The sequence below is a fragment of the Podarcis raffonei genome, chromosome 15, assembly GCF_027172205.1.
Source record: "Podarcis raffonei isolate rPodRaf1 chromosome 15, rPodRaf1.pri, whole genome shotgun sequence".
NCBI lineage: Eukaryota > Metazoa > Chordata > Lepidosauria > Squamata > Lacertidae > Podarcis > Podarcis raffonei.
The window spans coordinates 402,960-420,468 of NC_070616.1; the positions used below are offsets into that span (position 1 = coordinate 402,960).

At 53.4% G+C, this 17,509-nt stretch overlaps 1 protein-coding gene across 2 annotated transcripts; it reads left to right on the top strand.

Annotated features, from left to right (window-relative positions):
* The first annotated feature begins 9,062 nt into the window (after nt 1-9,062).
* SLC46A1 (solute carrier family 46 member 1) lies at nt 9,063-14,811 on the top strand. Of its 2 annotated transcripts, XM_053366356.1 has the most exons (5): nt 9,094-9,444; nt 10,749-11,601; nt 12,536-12,619; nt 13,537-13,693; nt 14,633-14,811. In XM_053366356.1, exons 1-5 carry the CDS (start codon nt 9,109-9,111, stop codon nt 14,712-14,714), a joined length of 1,512 nt encoding a protein of 503 aa, XP_053222331.1. In that variant the 5' UTR covers nt 9,094-9,108; the 3' UTR covers nt 14,715-14,811. The 2 variants fall into 2 exon arrangements, with proteins under 2 accessions (XP_053222332.1, XP_053222331.1); XM_053366357.1 differs by lacking the exon at nt 14,633-14,811 and having other exon boundaries at nt 9,063-9,444; nt 13,537-13,697.
* The last annotated feature ends 2,698 nt before the right edge of the window (nt 14,812-17,509 follow it).

Here is a 17,509-nt window from a genome sequence, read left to right on the forward strand (position 1 = left end):
CCTCCAAGTTCCCACGCGCGGCAGCCGGCAAGAGCCTCGGCGAGGCGGCGGCGGGCCGCTTCAGTTTGTGGGCGTCTGCTGGCAGCAACTTCTAGGCCAGACTTGCCGCCCCCAAAAAGTGCCGCCCTCCAGAGGTTTGGGGCTGCAGATGCTCCCCGAGACGCATGGGAAGTGTTCCCAAAGATATGGGGAGGCGCTCGATGGGGAGGATGCGCCTGTAAGCCGAGTTGCAGCCCCAACACATACAGCGCCTTGGCCTGAAACCGTGGAACTCACTGCCACAAGAGGCAGCGGTGGCCTCTTGGAGGACTTGGAAAGAGGATTGGGCAGATTCGTGCGGAAGGAGAAGGCCATCAGTGGCTGTGCTCCTTCCACTGTTGGAGGCAGTGAATGCGGGGGTAAGGAGGGTCTAAATTGCATTTTCACACGTTCAGTTCCATTGTGAACTCCTGAATGCTTTCCAGATGTATGAAACTTGTTTGTTTTGCTTTTTTAAAATTCGTCACGTGTAATTTGGAATAAAAAAATAAAAATGGGCTGCAAGAGGCTTTCTGTACTATTATTTTTTAGGGGGATCTGTTTTTCTCCTTTTTGCATGCTATCATTCACTGGAGGGAATCAGCAGCCCCTCCCCCCCCCGCCCCAGATCAGAGGAGCGACACTGCCAGTAATATTTGCAGAGCCCCTTGCTCTTTCTCCAAAGTCCCCTCCCTGTTTAACAGCAACCCTGGGAGGTAGGCAAAGTTCAGGTACAGGAATCTGGTCCAACCTCTGCCAACATTAGGCATTTGTCTTGGTTCTGCGCCAGTCTAACTTTTGGCCCAACCACAAAACTTTGGAACTGGAATTGGTCCCGCCCCCCCCCCCCCATCTCCCACAAAGCTACAGTTCCCAGGTTTCTGGGAATGGGTTAAACCAAGATGTCTGTAATATAGGTAAGGGAGGGAGAGGGAGAGGGCTGTATTTATTATGGGATGGGTGATGATGCAGAAAATATTATCACAGCATCTGCACACCCTGGTTGGCATAGAATGGCGACCTGCATTCTCCCCTTCACCTACCCACCAATTTAACCTAGAATTAACCTTTCGAGGAAAAATACAATGTTTATTATTATTCTTAATTATCTGCTTCATGACCAAGTTATCCAAGCAGGGCACAGTGAGATAAAATAGCAAAGATTGCAAACTCAGGAAAACACCAGAAGAGTCTTGCGGGATCTGGCCTGTGGCTCCTCCAGCCCATTCTTCTGCGCTCACAGCGGGCGACCAGATGCCTATTATGGGAAACCTTCAAGCAGGATCCAAGCACAAGAACCCCCTCTTACCAGGGCAGAGCAGAGCCCTCGTGGCTAGAAACCATTGACCATAAAACCGGCATTTTTTAAATTTCAAACCGCGCCTGCTTTGCAATTTCTGAACGACTCTGTTATTTTAACTCCCCTTCTGGAAGCACCTCCACCCCCAAGACTAAATTTAAAATAATAGAACTGTAGGGTTGGAAGGTACCCCAGGGGTCATCTAGTCCAACCCCCTGCAATGCAAGAATATCGGCTAAAAGGGTCCCATTTTGCAGGCTGGGGTTAAAGGTGCAGCTTCCTGGCTCTGCTTCTGAAGGGCTGCTGCAGACACACCATATCTTATCACCCCCCCCCCGAAAAAAACAGCCAACAACACCCATCCTGGGAACTATAGTTTACTCTGCGCTGTGCTACAATTCCCAGCACTTGTTCTTGTTTGGGGGAGGAAGAGCTCCCAATGTACTTGCCCTGTCGTCTGGCCTCCCAGTGACTCTATCTGCTGGTGGTGGGAGGAGGTCCAGATTGGGGATTCCCTTTCCTTGTGCTCCTGCTGCAGCCAAGGAAGGTTGAGGAGGGGGTTAATCCCCAGAGAAAGACTCGCCCTTCCCCAACACTTGATCCTCGGGGTGTGGGTGCACGTGCAGAGCGGGGCGGGTGTCGCAAGGCCCTGTGTGCCAACTCCTGGGAGAAGGACAAGGAAGTGAAACACGCCTGCATGCTTTCTCTCTAAGGGGTGAAACTGAGTACCCAAAGGCAGCCTCCCTTCTCACGGCATCGCCCCGCTCGGCACCTAAAGCGCCTTCAACGCGCCCTCAAATAATCCCAGGAACTGTAGCGAACTGGATAGCGGTTTGCCGGCGGCGCCGGGATCCTCTGCGAACGGAGCATCCTCCCGGGCGTCACGACGCCTTCCTTCGCCCCTGCTCAGACCCACCAACTGTCCTGGCTTTACCGGGTCTTCCTGGGTCACAGAAGGCAACCCTGGCTTCTGTTTTGATCCCAGAATGTCCCGTGTTTGGGTCCAGGGCTCTGGTGCAAGTCCTGGACCAAGAGACACTCCCTCGGGTGGTCAAAGCCCTTTCCCGTCCAGAGCTGTGGCTCGACTCTGCGGATATTTGCCAGAGCGCCAGGCGAGAGCGGGCGAGCAGGGGGTGAGGGTGGGGAGGGCAAGTGGCAAGAGTGGGGGCCAGGGGGTGTCCCAAATTTAGTTAGGAAAAGTTGGAGCGTATGTGAGTTTTGTGGCTGAGCAGGAATTTGAACCCTGCTCTCTCCCGGGTCCCTAGTCCAGGAGTCCAACCATTACACCCCACTGGCTCTCTTTTTAAGCCCGGGAGCCACATTGTCTCACGGGAAATGTTTTGGGGGCCAGGGTCAGACATGAATGGGCTGGGGGCCAAAGTGGGTGGAGCCAGAGGCAAAAGCAGCAGAGGAACGGATGTGACTCTAACCTTTGTACGTTAGATTATATTTCCAGCCGCAGGAAAGTTAGAGAGGCACATCTCCAGGAACGCAAGAGGCAGGATCACAGCTCAAGGCCGCATTCCATCCAGCAAAAACATTCCAAAAGGGGGCAGAGCAGGGGCGACCAGGGGCGTGGCCTGGAGAGAAGGGGTGTGGCTTAGGGAGAGTGCTGAGGTCCAGATTGAAGGGCCTGGGGGGCCAGATTTGAATTCCAGGACTGAGGCTTCCCATCGCAAGAGCTCTCTCTCTCTCTCTCTCTCTCTCTCTCTCTCTCTTCCTCTCTCTCTCTCTCTGATCTGATAATTTCCTTATCTGACGCCTTTTGCAACATTATGGTGCAAACTCAGCACATTATGTAAGATCATAAATCCATTAAAAATATCCCTGTAATAATTAAACCATCAAACTTGTGAGTGTGTGAAAGAGAAAGAGAGATCGCATCCCTTTGCTCTGCTTGGCTGAGGTTCACGTTTCAAAGAGATCTTTCAAGAAGCAAACGGAGGGAAGAGGGAGGGAAACAAAACCTGCCATCCTGAAGGGGGAGCAGGAAGCTGGATCATGTCCAAGGTCATGGATTGTCTGGAGAGGGGGGGGGCTTTTTGCTTTCGCTCCCCCTCGCCCGCTCCTCTGCAGCCACACCTTGGAAACCACAGAGGCCTCTGCAGCTCGATTACTGAACAAAGAAATAATTAATGTGTGGCAGTGGTGCCAAAGTCAGGTGGCTCTGGGGGTCTGGGCACCCACCATTTTTTGTGGGTGCCCAGCATCTGCCCCCCACTGCTGCCCCCCACTGCCTGCTGCCATTGCTGGCTGCCACCTGACCTCTGGTGCTCCAGGGTGGCAATGGCAACTAGATCAGGGCTAGCAAATCTCCAAATCTCCTGGTCTACCCCTCAGAGGACCTGAAGGTCCATGAACAACCATAGTTGAGAGGTCCCGGGCCCTAAGGAAGTCAGACTATCCTCCCCCAGGGCCAGGGCCTTCTCAGTGATGGCTCCAACCTGGTGGAATGCTCTGTCCCAGGAGACCAGGGCCCTGCAGGATTTAACTTCCTTCCGCAGGGCCTGTAAGACAGAGCTATTCCACCTGGCCTTTAATTCAATTTCAGCCTGATCTTTTATTTCCCTTCTCTTCCCTCCCCCTCCCCTCTTATGAAGATCCCCCGCTCTGAGACCCCACACCTAATTCTCTCCTGTCCTCCTTGCTGGCCCAAGTAGGACCAATTCAGCCAGCTAGCCCTGGGGATTATCTAAGGCTTAAAGGTTAAGGGACCCCTGACCATTAGGTCCAGTCATGGCAGACTGGGGTTGCGGCGCTCATCTCACTTTATTGGCCAAGGGAGCCGCCATACAGCTTCCGGGTCATGTGGCCAGCATGACGAAGCCGCTTCTGGCAAACCAGAGCAGCGCACAGAAATGCCATTTACCTTCCCGCCGGAGTGGTACCTATTTATCTACTTGCACTTTGAGGTGCTTTCGAACTGCTAGGTTGGCAGGAGCAGGGACCAAGCAGCCCGAGCTCACCCCATTGCGGGGATTTGAACTGCCGACCTTTTGATCGGCAAGTCCTAGGCTCTGTGGTTTAACCCACAGCGCCACCCGCGTCCCTATCTAATGCTTATTTCCCCTAAATTGATTTTTGAATTTTCTTGTTATTCATGTTTTTACACTGTATTTTATGCTGCTTTAATAATTAAGTGTTTTAAATTTGTTGTTAGCCGCCCTGAGCCAGGTTTTTGAACCGGGAAGGGAGGGGTATAAATAAAAAATTATTTATTTGTTTGTTTATTCAGAGCAGGAGAGTTCACAACCTCCTTATGTTTTCTCCTTTCCAGCACCTTTTGTCACCAGAAATGCTGCCAGGAAAAGAATCCTGGGACCTTTGACTTGCAAAGCAAGGGCTCAGCCCCAGAGCCGTTGCCCCACATTGGCCCTCCACGTGGGGCGTGCACAAGGCCAGTCACTGTGCAAAGGATCCCAGAGCTTGCGCTCTCCACTCTTGAGGGCGTCACAAGCACAAACATCCGTCTCCAGCCCATCCTAGCCGGTAATGGGGTGGTTGCGATGGTTTTCATATCCTTCCAATGAACTCTGTGCCTTCAGGGCTGCTTAGGAGGAAGCCCTTTTCTGCTGCTATAGCAATTATCGCAGTCCTGTTCCCCTCCGAACAAGGTGAACATTGCGCTCTCCAAAGGACAATGCCAGTCACAAGAGCGTTGCTCTGCCCCTTCTCCAGAAGCCAAGAAACCTCATCATAAATCAGCCTCATAAATTACTTCTGGGAATAATGAGAAGGGGAGGAGGGCCGTCAAACCTTGAAAAGGGATCATTTATCTTTTGCAGCTGGGAGCAGGCCCAAGGAGCAACGTCACTGCCCGGGAGTATTTATTTATTTCGTAAAACCTATATGCCGCTTGTGTTTTGTTTTTTAAAGTCATCAAAGTGATTTACGAGAAGATGAAACAATAAAACCAAAGAAAAATCGCAGCAATACTTTAAAACACCAGAAAAGTTAAAATACTAAGAACGAAACTTGCAGCGGCTTTCTAAGTGCCTGGAGAGGCTTGTCCAAGCAAGAATGTTTTAAGCAGGGGCTGAAAAGAATGCAGGGGCCTGCTTGATATCAACCAGGTGAAGAAGCTGCATGGCCACCAGAAATGTCTTGTCTCAGCACACCCCTGTGGCCTCACGGATGTTTCTGGGCTCCAACTCCAGTTTTCCTCAGTGGCCAGCATGGCCAATGGTCAGGGACAATGGAGCTGCAGCCCAAGAACACCTGGAAGGTCCAGCAGGGCCATTTCCACTGTTTCATCAAGATCATCAAAGGCTTTCCAGATCTAAGTGCCCAACTGTGCAGCACAGAGTTAAGCTGTGGAACTCCCTGCCACATGATAATAATAATAATAATAATAATAATAATAATAATAATAATAATAATAATTTATTTATACCCTGCCCATCTTTGGGTGGCTCACAACAGAATACCAAAAGCACAATAAAACATCAAACGTTAAAAACTTCCCTGTCAGGGCTGCCTTCAGATGTCTTCTAAAAGTCAGGTGGTAGTTTATTTCCTTGACATCTGAAGGGAGGCTGTTCCACAGGGTGGGTGCCACCACCAAGAAGGCTTTGAAAAGAGGATTTGGACCTTGAGCTTGTTTGGAGGTTCTAGCAGGGGAGCGCAGCTATCGTATACCCTTGGCCAAAGAACAGTACACTCCTTCTATCCGGGATGGTCGTCCTCTTCCACCGAGCGCGCAGCTTTGGGAGGGACGCACATGGAGCGGTGAGGAAGGAAGGGGACACCCGCCTAGCCAGCCAGATCAGCCGAATCAACCCTGGTGATCAATGGGGTGACAGATTCCTTATTAAAGATTATATAAGATTTTGCAACTACTGGACTCAGTTGTCTTATCAGGAAGAAGAGGACAAGGCCGGCCCTGCTTTTTCCAACAATATCTTGGAAATGGAATTGAAATAAGTAAACCGCTTTGAAGTGTCCTTTACAAACAAGCAGTGCATAAATTTTGTGAAATAAAATTAATAAAAGATGATGGAACAAACCTTCAGAAAGAAAAAGATAAACTTATGCAGGATTAAGCATTCTGAATACATATGGGTCTATTAAATTTTTTAAAAATGACAATTCTAATATAAACTTTAAAACCTTAAAATGAAAAGATGTGCTGTTGGCATAGAAAAGTGTAAAACCTGTGTGTGCTTCCCCATTAAAATATTTCTAAGAATTCAAAAAAATAAAATAAAAAAGAGGATTGGCCATTCACAGAGGAGGAGAGGGCAACTGAGAGCTGCTAGCCAGAATGGCTGTGTTCTGCTCCATGGTCAGAGGCTGATTTCCCCTAACACTTGCTTGGCCACTGTGAGGACAGGGCGCTGGGCTAGCTGGGCTCTAGCTGGGCTCTAAGACTTCCAGAAGAGCACCTGGCTGCACCTGGATAAGGCCAAAGGGTCTCACCCAACATTCTCCCTGTGACTCACCAGATGTCCCAGAGGGAAGAAGCCCACAAGCAAGGCCTGAGGGCAACAGCAGCAAGTGTTCCCTGTCACCTGGCAGTCAGAGGTAGACTGCTCATGGGCATGGAGGTTCTGCTGCCACCGTAAACCTCCATAAGGAGAGCCCTGCGAGTGGATCAGACCAAACCAGATGCCCAGAACCTGAGCCCAACAGCAGAAACTCTCACCACTTGAGATTCCAGCATTTACCGACTCGGAGAACAGAGCCTTATTTTCCACAGCCGGATCTGCCTGACCCCTTTTAACCTTTAGCTGTCCCTAGAGAGGGGAACAGCTGCTTCCCTGTTTCTCAACCTCCTGTCCTGCTCCTGTCTCTTCGGAAGCAGCGAGAGGAGCACATAGAGTCCCTGGCAAAAGTCAGGCCCTGCAATCTGCAATTACGGGTCATAAACGCCTGGTCGGGTTCACTGGCTGAGGCCGGGGAGGGGCTCTCTGCACCCTGGCCCTGCTTGCAGCCTCGGCTGGGTTCACAGCCCCAAGGAACAAGGAGGGCACGACCACTGGGCTCTGCCTCCAGCACACCCGCATCTCCTCAGAGGGCAAAGAACAGGCTCCAAAGCCACACGGAGGCGCCTCCTCACACCTGATTTTTAAGCAAGAAATCCATTGGGGTGGTTGATTGAATCCTGATACGTTCAAAGGAGAAGCGCAGGAAAGCCTCGCAGCTACTAGGGGGATGTGTAAAGACTTTTATTGTTCTTTGGGGAAGACTGTGGTTAAAAGGTGTTGGGAAGAACTGGGGTGATTGACAGGGTTGGGTGATGGGCTCATGTTTCTACATGCCAAACACTCCTACTTTGTGACATATTTGTGATGTCTCGATGATGCTGTTGAAAAATGTATTATGGGAGAGGTCTTAGAAGTTCATGCAACCCCATGCTCAGGGGTTTGTGTATTTGTTGCGACAAATAAAAATCAGGTCTACTGACCACTATTTGCTTCTTTAACTTGGCTGGAGACTCCTTCTTTGCTGACCCAGAGAGACCCGCGGGAAGTTGCACCCCGACGTGCTGGGCAGGGGAGTAAATCCGCACCCCAGGATTTTTTCCTTATCAAGGGGTTGGTTTTGCTCTCTGCGTTTTTCTTGAAGCTGTCGAGCGGTGAAAATCACTGTGGTCGAAAACCATTTTGGGAAGTTGATCTTGGCAATCAAGGGCTATTGGCCATGATTTCTATGCTCAGTCTCCACCTGCAGAAGCATTAAGCCTTCTGGAAGGCGCATCAGAGGAGAGGGCTGTTGCGCTGGGATCCTGCTCGCAGTGTTTCCCACTGGCCACTATGCGAACAGGAGGCTGCACTAGAGGAGCCCCCTGGGACCTGATCCAGGGGGGCATATGTTGTTGGCCCATCTCCATTAAATGTTCAGCTTTCATTCTTTTTAAGGAAAGCAATGACAAACCTAGACAGCATCTTAAAAAGCAGAGACATCACCTTGCCAACAAAGGTCCATACAGTGGTACCCCGGGTTACATACGCTTCAGGTTACAGACTCCGCTAACCCAGAAATAGTACCTCGGGTTAAGAACTTTGCTTCAGGATGAGAACAGAAATCGTGCTCCGGCGGCACAGCAGCAGCAGCAGCAGGAGGCCCCATTAGCTAAAGTGGTGCTTCATGTTAACAGTTTCATGTTAAGAACGGACCTCCGGAATGAATTAAGTACTTAACCGGAGGTACCACTGTATTGTTAAAGCTATGGTTTTCCCAGTACGGTAGTGATGTATGGAGGTGAGAGCTGGACCATAAAGAAGGCTGATGGCCGAAGAATTGATGTTTTTGAATTCTGGTGCTGGAGGAGACTCTTGAGAGTCCCATGGACTGCAAGAAGATCCAACCTCTCCATTCTGAAGGAAATCAGCCCTGAGTGCTCACTGGAAGGACAGATCCTGAAGCTGAGGCTCCAAGACTTTGGCCACCTCATGAGAAGAGAAGACTCCCTGGAAAAGACCCTGATGTTGGGAAGGATGGAGGGCCCAAGGAGAAGGGGACTACATGGTGGGACGGTGTTCTCGAAGCTACTAGCCTGAGTCTGACCAAACTGCGGGAGGCAGTGGAAGACAGGAGGGCCTGGCGTGCTCTGGTCCAGGGGGTCACGAAGAGGCGCACATGACTAAACGACTCAACAGCAACAACAATGCAGCCAAGTGTCTAGTCCCTATTAATCGAGGAGAGAGGAAGCCAAGCACGCAGGCAGGATTCTTCCCAGTTCCCCAGGCTCTCTGAACGCCGCGGCGCTTCCCTTTCCGGCGGCGGCAGCGCCTTCCTCCGGGTCCCGCGCCCCGGCCGCCGCCTCCTTCCCTGCAGCCGACCTGGCCATGGCCCGCCCTTCGCCCTCGCGTCGGGCCGGGCGGAGCTGGTGGCCGCTCCGCCCCTTGGTCGCTGCTACCGCCGCCGCCATGGCCGAGCAGGCGGCGGGACCCCCGGCGGAGCCGCCCGGGGACGAGCCGGAGCCGGAGGAGGGGGCGCGGGGGGCCGGCTGCGGGCGCCCGCGGGCCGTGGAGCCGGTGCTGCTGCTGGCCACGCTGGCCCTGGGCTTGCAGGGTCCGCTCTGCACCCAGTACCTGTGGGAGCGCCTGGGCGCCCGGAACGGCAGCGCCGCCCGGCCGGGAGGAGGATGCGCCAACGGGAGCGGCTCCGCCAAGCAGGAGGAGGTGCGTGGCCCTTCCAGGCTCTCCGGGCGCCTTGAGGGCCAGGGACCCCGCTGGGTGCCCGGCGGCAACGGGGCTTGGCTGGGGTAGACTGCGCCTGAAGGGGGAAGCTCTCCGGGCAGGCAGGCTCTCTGCAGCCGGGAAGGGACGTTCTTGCTCCATCCGGATCAGGGCTGCTTGCACAGACTGGCAGCAGTTCTCCTCTGGGTTTCGGGCTGGGGGTCCTGCTGTTCTTGCTGCGTTTATTGCTCTCCCACCTTCTGCTGCAGGTTGGGACTCGAGGTGGGACCACAGATAAGAACAAACGCAGAAACACAGATAAAATAGGGGAAAGCCATTAAAAAGTTTTAAAATAGGAATTGAATAGAAACCACATATTTAAAAGAAAATGAAGAAGAATGTTTGTGTGTATAAAAGATAATAGGGGGTCTGTGGCTTTTTTGTTCTTACTTTTATTATGTATTTCATGTTTTTATCTTGGATTTTAATGCTGGGAACCAACCTGAGATCTGGGAATGAAGGGCGGTATACAAATTTTAAAAACAACAACAACAACAACAATAATAATAATAGCAGCAGCACCAGCCTTTATGGCATCCTAAGAGACTGCGGACGTATAGACCAAGTCAGACCCCCTGGACTCCCAGCTCAGTATTGCCTACACTGACTGGCAGCAGCTCTGCAGGGTTTCAGGCAGGGGACATTCCCAGTTCTAAGTTATTTATTTATAATAGATATTTATATACTGCTGTATCGTAAAAATATATCACAGCGGTTTGCAACAATGTAAAAACATAAAACCGTACAATAAAATAGTAAAAAAATGAAACTGAGTTAAAAGCAAACAAAGAATTAAAAGCAAACACCAGCCAACCCTCGTATTCTTCATGGCCTGCCTTGACCAGGCGGAATAGAAAAGTTTTTAGTAGGTGCCCGCTGCATCTCCAGTGGCAGGGAGTTCCACAAGACTGGGTCCATGACCCTGGAGGCTTGGTTTTTCATTGTTGTCAAGTGAGCCGCACCACGGGTGATCTCAGTGAGCAAGCTAGGATAGAAGGGTTCAGGCGACCCCTTAGGGATTGTAGGCGCAAGTCGCTCGGGGCTTTGTACATTAACTCAAGACCCTTGAATGCAGCTCGGCAGCAGGTGGGCATCCTTTGTTCTTGGCCAGCAGCTCCTGCCAGGAATCCAGCCGCGCCAGCTGTAGCTTCTGAACCAGGCCCAAGGGCAGCCCCACGAAGAGCGCCTTGCAGTAGTCCAGCTCCCTCCTCCTGCCTCACGGCCCTCTGCCTTCCTCTCTCTCTCAGGAACTGGAGACCCTGGTGGCCCACTGGAACCTCTACCTCAACCTGGCCGGCTTCCTGGTTGGCCTCTTCTCCGTCACGCTGCTCGGCCCCTGGAGCGACTCCGCGGGGCGCCGCCCGGCCCTCGCCCTCGCCTCTCTGGGCATGGCTCTGCAGGCGGCCATCTTCCTGGCGGTGATGTCCCTCCAGCTCCCCGTGGCCTGGCTCCTTCTGGGCCGCATCCTGGCCGGCCTCTCGGGCGACTACAACCTCATCCTGGCCGCCTCCTTCGCCTACGCGGCCGACGTCAGCGACCGGCGAGGGCGCACCTTCCGCGTGGCCGTCCTGGAGGCCTGCCTGGGCCTGGCGGGGATGGGCGCCAGCCTCCTGGGCGGGCAGTGGCGCCATGCCCAAGGCTACGCGGCTCCCTTCTGGCTGGCCCTCTCCGCTAGCCTCGCCGCCGCTCTCTACGCCGCCGTCTGCCTGCGGGAATCGGTGGTGCCCAGGCGGCCTGCAAGGCTCCTCACCATCCGACATTATGCCTCCATCCTCCGCCTCTATGCGCCCGGCGCCCAGGGCTGGGAGTGGCGCAAGCTCCTCCTCTACTCCCTTGCCTTCTTCCTGGTGGTCAGCGTGCATTTCGGGGCCTCGGACCTGCTGGTACTGTACGAGCTGAGCACCCCGCTCTGCTGGGACTCGGAGCTCATCGGCTACGGCTCGGCCGCTCACTACCTGGCCTACCTATCCAGCTTGCTGGGGCTGCGCCTGCTGCAGACCTGCCTTGAGGACGGCTGGGTGGCCGAAGCCGGGCTGCTCTCCAACGTCCTGGGCCTGGGGGCGATCGCACTGGCAAGCACCACGCCCCTGATGTTCACAGGTGCTGCTCCTGGGAGAGGAGGCGTTGCTGGAGGGTTGGAGAATTGGGACACCCGGCGGTCATCTAGCCCAACCCCCCGGCCACGCAGGGTCCCAGCCTCTGCTTAAAAACATCCAGGGAATGGGAGTCCATCTCCCAAGCGTCTGTGTAGATTGGGAAGCTGGACCAGATGGGTCCCTGGCCTGATTCTGCTGCCGGGCTCTCCACATGGAGGCCTACCGTGGGAGCAGAACCTCCATGCTCAGGCGCAGCCTACCCCTGAAAACCAGACAGTGCAGAACTGAAGAACCATTGCCCTCGGGTCCTGCTTGTGGGCGTCCCGTGGGGGCACCTGGTAGGCCACTGTGGGGACAGGGGCTAGAGGGGCCACTGGCCTGATCCATTTTGTTCTGTGCTACGTGCCCTCAGGGAGGCAGCATGCCTCTGAATTCCTGCACTGCGGGGGGTGGGACTAGATGACCCCTGGATGTGCCTCCACCTCGGGAGATTATAAGATGGGTGGGAAACGCAAGCGAGGAGATCACACTCAGGACCTGAGTGCAACTGCGGCTTTCCCCTTGGGGTATCTGGTTGGCACAGGGTGCCGTGCTAGAATCGCAGAATTGTGGAGTTTGGAGGGAACGCAAGGATCATCTAGCCCCCTGCAATGCAGGAATCTTTTGGCCCCACGTGGGACTCGAACCCAGGACCCTGAGATTAAGCATCTCCTGCCAACAGAGCCCCTTGGGCCTGACCCAGCAGGCTCTTATGACGCTCTTGTGGAACCTCCAGGCCCAGAGGCAGTCTATCTAGATTCCTAGAGAGCACTAACTCCAGCGTCAGAGACAGTCAGTGCGCCTGGATGGCAGTTGCTGGGACATCCAAGTTTGCCCCAAACCGAAGTCCACCATGTTAGTTCATTTCAGTGGGTCTCTTCATTTTCTTTCCCCGACAGGATATGGCCTCCTTTTCCTCTCCATGACTGTCACGCCTGTGATCCGCTCCAAGTTATCCAGGCTGGTGGCCGAGAAGGAGCAAGGTAAGCAGAGCCAGATCACCAGACCCACAATGCATTGGGGCAAACATGCAGCAAACATGGTCGATGGCTAGGACGGATGGGAATTGTAGTTCAGTCATATCTGGAGGGCCAAAGCTTCCCACTGCTACCATAAGGACTAGAGACTTAGGAAAAAACAAACTCAACAGTTTCTAGTCCTCGTGGCAGAAGTGGGAAGCTTTGGCCCTCCAGCTGTTACTGAACTACAACTCCCACCAGCCCCAGCAAGCCTGGCCAGAAGACAGAGAGGAGGATGGCGGGCGTTGGGGTTCAGCAATGTCTGGGAAGGGGCAAGGGGTCCCCACTCCTGTCTTGTGGGCGCAAGGAGGCGCTCGGGAGCATGCCTGCTCAGGTGGCAGAATATAAGATTTGCAGGGGGTGGCAGAGGGCAGAGATCCCTCGCTCCACATCTCTCGTTCTTCTCCCATGAGCAAAATCCTTAAATAATTGCACTGGTAACGAGCTGCAAGAATCAGCGGTTGTGCATTTACTGGAGAAGCACGAGGTGAGTTTCAGGCGTTGTTTGGGTGGCTGGTGGGAGTCGTTTCCCCGTCAGGCTTGAGGACCTCACCTCACTCCCAAGCACCCCTCCTGGGTAGCCTCCCAAATCAGCTGACACCTCCCTCTGTGAAGGTCTGGACATCACAGAACTACAGTTCCCAGCACCCTGGGAAGAGCAGACTCCTTCATAAGGTGGTCTCTCCTTGACTGGAGAGGTCAGGTGGCCCACCTGTCAGGAATCCTTGAGCTGCTATTTCTGCATTGCATGGGGTTGGACTATAGGACCTTTGGGGGACCCCTTCCATCTCTATGATTTTATGAAAACACCCACGTTTGGGGTTGGGGGCGTGCCCCTTGGGTGTCCCATGCGTGCTTCAGCTCTCTGCTCTCCCCTCCAGGCGCTCTCTTTGCTGCCGTGGCCTGCGTGGAAGGTCTTTGCTCGCTGGTGGCCACAGGGGTCTTCAACTCCCTTTACCCCGTCAGCCTCTCCTTCATGAAAGGCTTCCCCTTCCTCTTTGGGGCCGTCATCCTCCTCGTTCCAGCCGCCATCATCGGGTAAGTCCTCCTCTCTCCATCTTGACCATCCTGGCTTCCTGCATCGCACAGTCACGTCAAACCCCATAAGAGCCACCTGGCTGTGGCTGAGCCAGACCAAAGGGAGCCCTAGTGGCAGCTACTCAAACTGCAGTGTGACGACAGCCTTCCGTTGTTATTTATATAGGAAGAAATGGGATAAGTGTATAAGGATAGCCTGGCTTGTTCAGGCAAAGGGGCCCAGCTAGTGCAGCCTCCTGTTCTCACAGAGGCCAACCAGACACCCCAATGGGAAACCCACAAGCAGGATCCAGGCACAAGAGCAACTCTCCCCTCCTGCGGATTCCATCAAGCTGGGATTCCAGCTGCCTCCAACCGTGGAAGCGAAGCAGAGCCTCCTAGCTAGGAACCCTCCAGAACCCTCTCCTCCTCCATTAATTTGTCTAATCTTCTTTAAAAGCCATCCAAGTTGTTGGCTATCCCTGTCTCATGTGGGAGGGAGTTCCACAGTGTAACTCTGCACTGTGTGAAGAAGTCTCAAATCTTCCATCAATCAGTTTCATTGGATCTCCACTAGTTCCAGTGCTGAGAGAGGGAGGGACAGTCTTTTATCCTGCAATGCAGAATTCTATAAATTCCTGTAATCTCGCCATTTAAACTAAAAAGTCCCAAACACCGCAATTTTTCTTCCACCCCTCCATTTGGGTTGCCCTTTTCTGAAACATTTTCCAACTCTGCAATGTCCTTTTTGTGGTGAGCAACCAGAACTGTACATAGTATTCCAAATGCAGTTGTATCGTGGCATTTATAAGAGCTGCAGTTTTAATTTTTGTTTTCCTAAGGATGCCTGGCATGGCATTCGCCTTTTCCGCAGCGGCTGCACACCCTGGGCTCTATCGGCTCCATTCCTCGGAGGTCCTTAACTCTGCCCCTTTTCTCTCTCTCCCCCCCCTTCCCCAGGTGGATCGAAATCCAGGACTCAAAACCTGACTACAGCCACTTTGCCGACATGCCTGGTCCGCTGCAGGAGGCGGAACAATGACCAGCTGAACCTGAGTTGCCACCCTTCCGGAAACCAGCAGCTGATTTCTGCACGTGCCTCTCCAGTGACTTGAAAACAATTTCCTCTTGGCTCTTCATGTTTGGCCTTTTAATGTAACTTGGGCGGGGGGTTAACTTTCCTGTGAGACATCTCTGTGTTACTGGATTGGGGGTGTCATGAGGACTAGAACCTTTCTTCAGATCTGTGGAGCTGGGAGGAGGAATCCTAACCAGGGGAGTGAGAGAGAGTGTGTTAGTGGGCTTTGGTGTGCCATTCACATTGGCTTTTAGGGGAGATCACAAAGAAAGCCCCCTTTTCTCTCCCATGAATCTCTTCCTTGCCCGTTCTGGGGGTATCAGCCACCCCAGCAGTGAGGAGTATTTTCCTTTTCCAGGGGTGCAGCTGCCGCTCTTTCCAGCCCAGTCTCTTTCCAGCAAGAGGATTCCCGTCTCCAGGAAACGGAGAGACAGCGAGTTCATCCGAAGATGGCAGGCTCCTAGGATGGACTTGGGTGCCAAGGGGAAGGCAGCCCGTCTCTCGATGACGGCTGGCCCTCCTGTGCCAAGGGAGGTGGTGCCCCCCTCCCACTCAAGTTTGCTTCCCCATTCGTACTTGGAGGGGAAATTGCTGGGCAAGGGTGTGCATCAAAGGACGTGTCGCAATAAAGTTGGAGGTGTGTGCTGATAAGATGCTCGCTTCTCTCTTTGCCCTTTTGCGGCACATTGGCACTCTGAGGTGTGCCAACTGGGGCCCTAAAGAGCGGCCTTGGAGATGCATCTCAGCCTGGGGGGGGAAGTGTTTTTCCACTCCTTCCCCTGTCCTTCTGCACCGAGAACAGATAAGAAGGAAGAGCTGGCAATTCAGGAACATCATGAGAACATCGGAAAAGGCTGCTGGGTCAGGTCCAAAGGGGCCCACCGAGTCCAGCGTCCTCTTCTCACAGTGGCTAACAAGATGCCGCAGTGGGACCCCCCCCCAAGCAGGACCCAAGCCCCCCCTCCCCTCCTGTGATTTCCAGCCTGTTTGCATGCAGGATGATGATGAAGAAGAGTTTGGATTTGATATCCCGCTTTATCACTACCCTAAGGAGTCTCAAGAGATGCAGGATGCTAGGACTTGCCGATTAGAAGGTTCGAATCCCCACAACGGGGTGAGCTCCCGTTGCTCGGTCCCTGCTCCTGCCAACCTAGCAGTTCGAAAGCACCTCAAAGTGCAAGTAGATAAATAGGTACTGCTCCGGCGGGAAGGTAAATGGCATTTCTGTGCGCTGCTCTGGTTCGCCAGAAGCGGCTTAGTCCTGCTGGCCACATGACCTGGAAGCTGTACGCCGGCTCCCTCGGCCAATAAAGCGAGATGAGTGCCGCAACCCCAGAGCCGGTCACGACTGGACCTAATGGTCAGGCGTCCCTTTACCTTTTAAGGAGTCTCAAAGCAGCTAACATTCTCCTTTCCCTTCCTCCCCCACAACAAACACTCTGTGAGGTGAGTGGGGTTGAGAGACTTCAGAGAAGTGTGACTGGCCCAAGGTCACCCAGCAGCTGCAGGTGGAGGAGCAGAGACGCGAACCCGGTTCCCCAGATTACGAGTCCACCGCTCTTAACCACTACACCACACTGGCTCTCAAGGATGTCCTTGCAGAGCCGCTGCTGCCAGTCAGTGCAGGCAGACCCAGTGGTCTGGCTCAGTACAGAGGCACCTTCCAAGTGACCCATGAATCTGGTCCTTAAAATTGACTGGCAGGGGTGCAAACTGCAATTATTGGGGGTCATCAAGACCAAGGCCCTGAGTGGGGGAACTGGGTGGTGGCTGAGGGGGGACCTTCCCTGGGCACTTGGTTACCCATCTCCCACCCAAGCGCTGCCTTGTACCCCCTTCCCCCAAACCCTCCAACTGAAAGGCACCCATAATTCAGGAGAACGGCTCACTTGGGCCCCTGTGTAATGGACGCTCCCTTCCAACTGCTCGCGTTTCCTCCTGACTCTACAAACTCCACACTGTTCCGGGACCACGGAGGAGAGGCCTCAAGCCTGGCACACGGAGAAAAGGCTGGGTGCTGGGATGGCGGCTGAGAGCAGTCCAGCCCGGAAAGTGAAAAGATAGATATATAAAAGCCAAGGAAGAAGAAGGGGCTGTGTGCAGCCACAGCAAAGCCTGGCTTGTTCTGCTGCTACTCCTAAGGCACACGGTTATTTTTCCCAACAGGTCAGATGGCTACCTGTCAGGGATCCTTTAGCTGCGATTCCTGCATTGCAAGAGGGTGGACTAGATGAGCTTTGGGGGACCCTTCCAGGAGTAGTGAGCAGCCCTGCTCTTTCTCCATGCATAACCTTATGAACTTTTATCATGGCGCCTCTTTCTCACATCCCCAATGCTGCAGCCTTTCCACGTTGAGAGTCGTTCCACCCCTTGGGTGTTTTGCCTGCCCTTTCCTGAACATCGCCTTTTTGAGGACTGTACTGGACCCAGTTCTCCAAATGTGGCCGCATGATAGATTTCTGTAACGACATCATGATCCTGGCCGTTTTGTTTTCAGTTCATTCCTAACCATCCCTTGCATGGAATGCGCATTGTTGCTCGGTCAACCTCACTGAGCTGTCTCTTGGGACCACAAGGTCTGCCAGCTGCAATTCTGGGCCCCAGGAGCAGGTACATGAAATTAAGACTTTTTTGACCCGAGATGCATCATTTAACACTTGTTTGCATTGAATTGCATTTGCCATTTTGCCACCCATCCGCTCCATTTGGAGAGGTCCTTTCGGAGCTCTTTGCAATCTCTTTTGTGTTTCAACGTCCTG

Coding starts and splice junctions, on each gene's coding strand:
- SLC46A1 (XM_053366356.1), top strand. CDS start 9,109: ATGGCCCGCCCTTCGCCCTCGCGTCGGGCCGGGCGGAGCTGGTGGCCG. Junction 12,620..13,536: donor GGTGGCCGAGAAGGAGCAAG/GTAAGCAGAGCC, acceptor TCTCCCCTCCAG/GCGCTCTCTTTGCTGCCGTG. Junction 13,694..14,632: donor GTTCCAGCCGCCATCATCGG/GTAAGTCCTCCT, acceptor CCCCTTCCCCAG/GTGGATCGAAATCCAGGACT.